The sequence below is a fragment of the Ostrinia furnacalis genome, unplaced genomic scaffold (genome assembly GCF_004193835.3).
Source record: "Ostrinia furnacalis isolate ACB-3 unplaced genomic scaffold, ASM419383v2 OfSCF5789, whole genome shotgun sequence".
NCBI classification, from domain to species: Eukaryota; Metazoa; Arthropoda; class Insecta; order Lepidoptera; family Crambidae; genus Ostrinia; species Ostrinia furnacalis.
In genome coordinates, this window is record NW_021136028.1 from 76,623 (window position 1) to 79,180 (window position 2,558).

General features: G+C 39.5%; 1 protein-coding gene across 1 annotated transcript; it reads right to left on the reverse strand.

The window, feature by feature from the left end:
- Positions 1–316: 316 nt before the first annotated feature.
- Positions 317–2,212, reverse strand: LOC114361524 (zinc finger A20 and AN1 domain-containing stress-associated protein 4-like; the record flags this gene model as incomplete). Its single annotated transcript, XM_028316586.1, has 2 exons — positions 317–407; positions 2,063–2,212. Coding segments are annotated over 2 exons (241 nt in total), but the record flags the coding sequence as incomplete, so codon positions are not given.
- Between the last annotated feature and the right edge of the window lie 346 nt (positions 2,213–2,558).

Sequence of the window (2,558 nt, forward strand, 5' to 3'; positions counted from 1 at the left end):
ATATCTTCATTTTAATTATTTTATTTTTCATATAAATCGGATTTTATAAAATTTATTTTGTATGAAAATTAAAAAAAATAAAATGATGATATCAATTTTCTGACTTCACCATACCATTTATATGAGCATGTTAACATGGGCTAGTGTCGGCTCATATACCCATTTACCTAACACCCTGTATAGATCAAAAGCTGCCAGCGTTTCCTACAAATTTACCACGAGCTAAATACAAGGAATACATCAATTCGTCAGTTCCAAACGTGGTGGTCCCTTTTGGTTCGGGGAGGGGGGAGGGGGACAGACGGTCGCCGCNGGGCTATATCTTGGGCAGCTTAGGAGCGGCGAGCGGCGTGAGCGCGGGCGCACCTGCCTTGTAGTCGTACGCGCACCCGTGCACTTCGGCGTACCTGGGAGTTTGAGTACAATTTAGAAAAAGTGTACAGTGCTATTGCCATAATCATTTGAACCTTACTTCAATTAACATGAGGTTGAAAATCAACGAATATTTTCATCATACATTATGATGAACTTTTTTTCTTATCGGTATGAAAAAATTAACTTAACATAAAATCCAAAGATGTCCATTGATTACTGGACAAAGGCCTGCTCTTTGCAGCTTTTATTAGGTTGTCAGTCTTATGTTAAGTTTCCTTATGGACCAATTGTTGTGGAAATTTTTTATCCCTTTACGAACGAAGTCTCCTCAACCCATCTGGTTGAAGGGGAGTGAAGGCCAAATTTTTTAAGATAATTTGGAACGACTCGTATTCTCGCAGTGGATTAATTTACGATACCGATGATATTATGCAAGTAAGAGTGGAAATCCTTGGGGGAGGCCTTTGTCCAGCAGTGTATAGTTCCAAAATACTGAACTGTCCTATCCATGACATTGAAGCGCCACCGTGTATACCGGATCGCTGGTTCCGATTTTTGCCATGTTGGAAATCATATAGTTGAACGATGGTAGCGCCCCCCTGTCATTGAGTTTGGCGGGACAGTTCAGCGTGGGTCATCTATACGTCTTTCGGCTGAAACGAACGAACGAACGAAGAGTCCAATAAAAAGGTGACCGACCAGGAACATAAAAACCCTCGCCATGTTGCGGAAAACTAATGGTACTAATTTCTTTTAATGGCAACAGTAACTGAAAACTTCATTGACATGTCACCTTGCATGTCAGTCTATTGCTGTCAAAGTGTAACTAAACAAACTTTATTTTAAATGTGCGCAATTGATTTTGTGAATTAAATTGCTAAAATCTTTTTATAGTCGTGAAAGAAAAGTGGTTCACAATGTGTTAAAGTATTTGTCGAAGAGAAATACTAAGGGTTCGGACAATATTTTCATTGAATAATTTTTCCGACAAGGGTGTCAAATTGACTGACATGTTTATCGTATAGTACATACAGTCCACTATGAAAATTAGTTGTGGTTTGTTTAACTACCTATTTTAAAGTTTTTTGTTACTTTTTAAGTGTTGAATTTTATGGAATTGGGAAAGAAGTACCGAGTTTGAAGCGTTCATGAGCAGACATTGCAGTTGAATATTCAAGTTCTGATTTTGATTATTGATGAATAATAAAATAAATCCTACTAGCTCGATTGATGTTTTCATTTAATTTATTTAAACCAGGTTACCTATAATAATATTTTTTCGTTAATTCATGAAAATATTAAATTAGCCCGTAATCCTGAATCCTGATACATAAAGTTAGCCTATTAATTTAACACAGGTACGACTGTACTCAGTGTTGCACTATCAAATGCAATTGACGCGCCTCTATGGCAGGGTTTTTATGTTCCTGGTCAGGCTATATTATAAATACTAGCTTTCCGCCCGCGGCTTCGCCCGCGTGGAATTTTGTCTGTCACAGAAAAACTTTATCGCGCGCGTCCCTGTTTCAAAAACCGGGATAAAAACTATCCTATGTTCTTTCCCGGGACTCAAACTATCTCTATGCCAAATTTAATCAAAATCGGTTGCGAGGTTTAAGCGGGAAAGCGTAACAGACAGACAGACAGACAGAGTTACTTTCGCATTTATAATATTAGTTGGGATTACCTGTGCGGCGCGCAGTAGTCGGTGCCGCAGCGGCAGGTGTGCTTGGTGGCGATGGTGAGGCGCTTGCGGCACCACGCGCAGCGCAGCCGTCGGGCCGGCGCCGGCGTCGGTGCTGGCGGAGGCGCCGCCGCCGGCTCCGGATCGGGCTCGCTGGGGACACAGAAGTGGATATAAGTATCATTAAAAAAGCTGTCGCTAATTTAAATTGTTTAAAGTTATAGTTCTGTGTGATGAGCTTTGTATGTCAATGAAAGAGAGTAATCTACCATAATTTATTTTTACTGCTGTAAATTTTCTTACATACCAAAGTAAATACTTACTTAGTGAACTAACACTACTTGACTTAATTAGCTATCCAAATGAGAAGTAGCGAGTTATTCCCAATACAAATGTCTCTGACTACTTACCGGGAACACTCGGTAATAACTCTGTATACAAGTATTTTTGGAAATAAATGTTTTTTTTTATGGGAAGATGCTTGGCGCTATTTAGAATC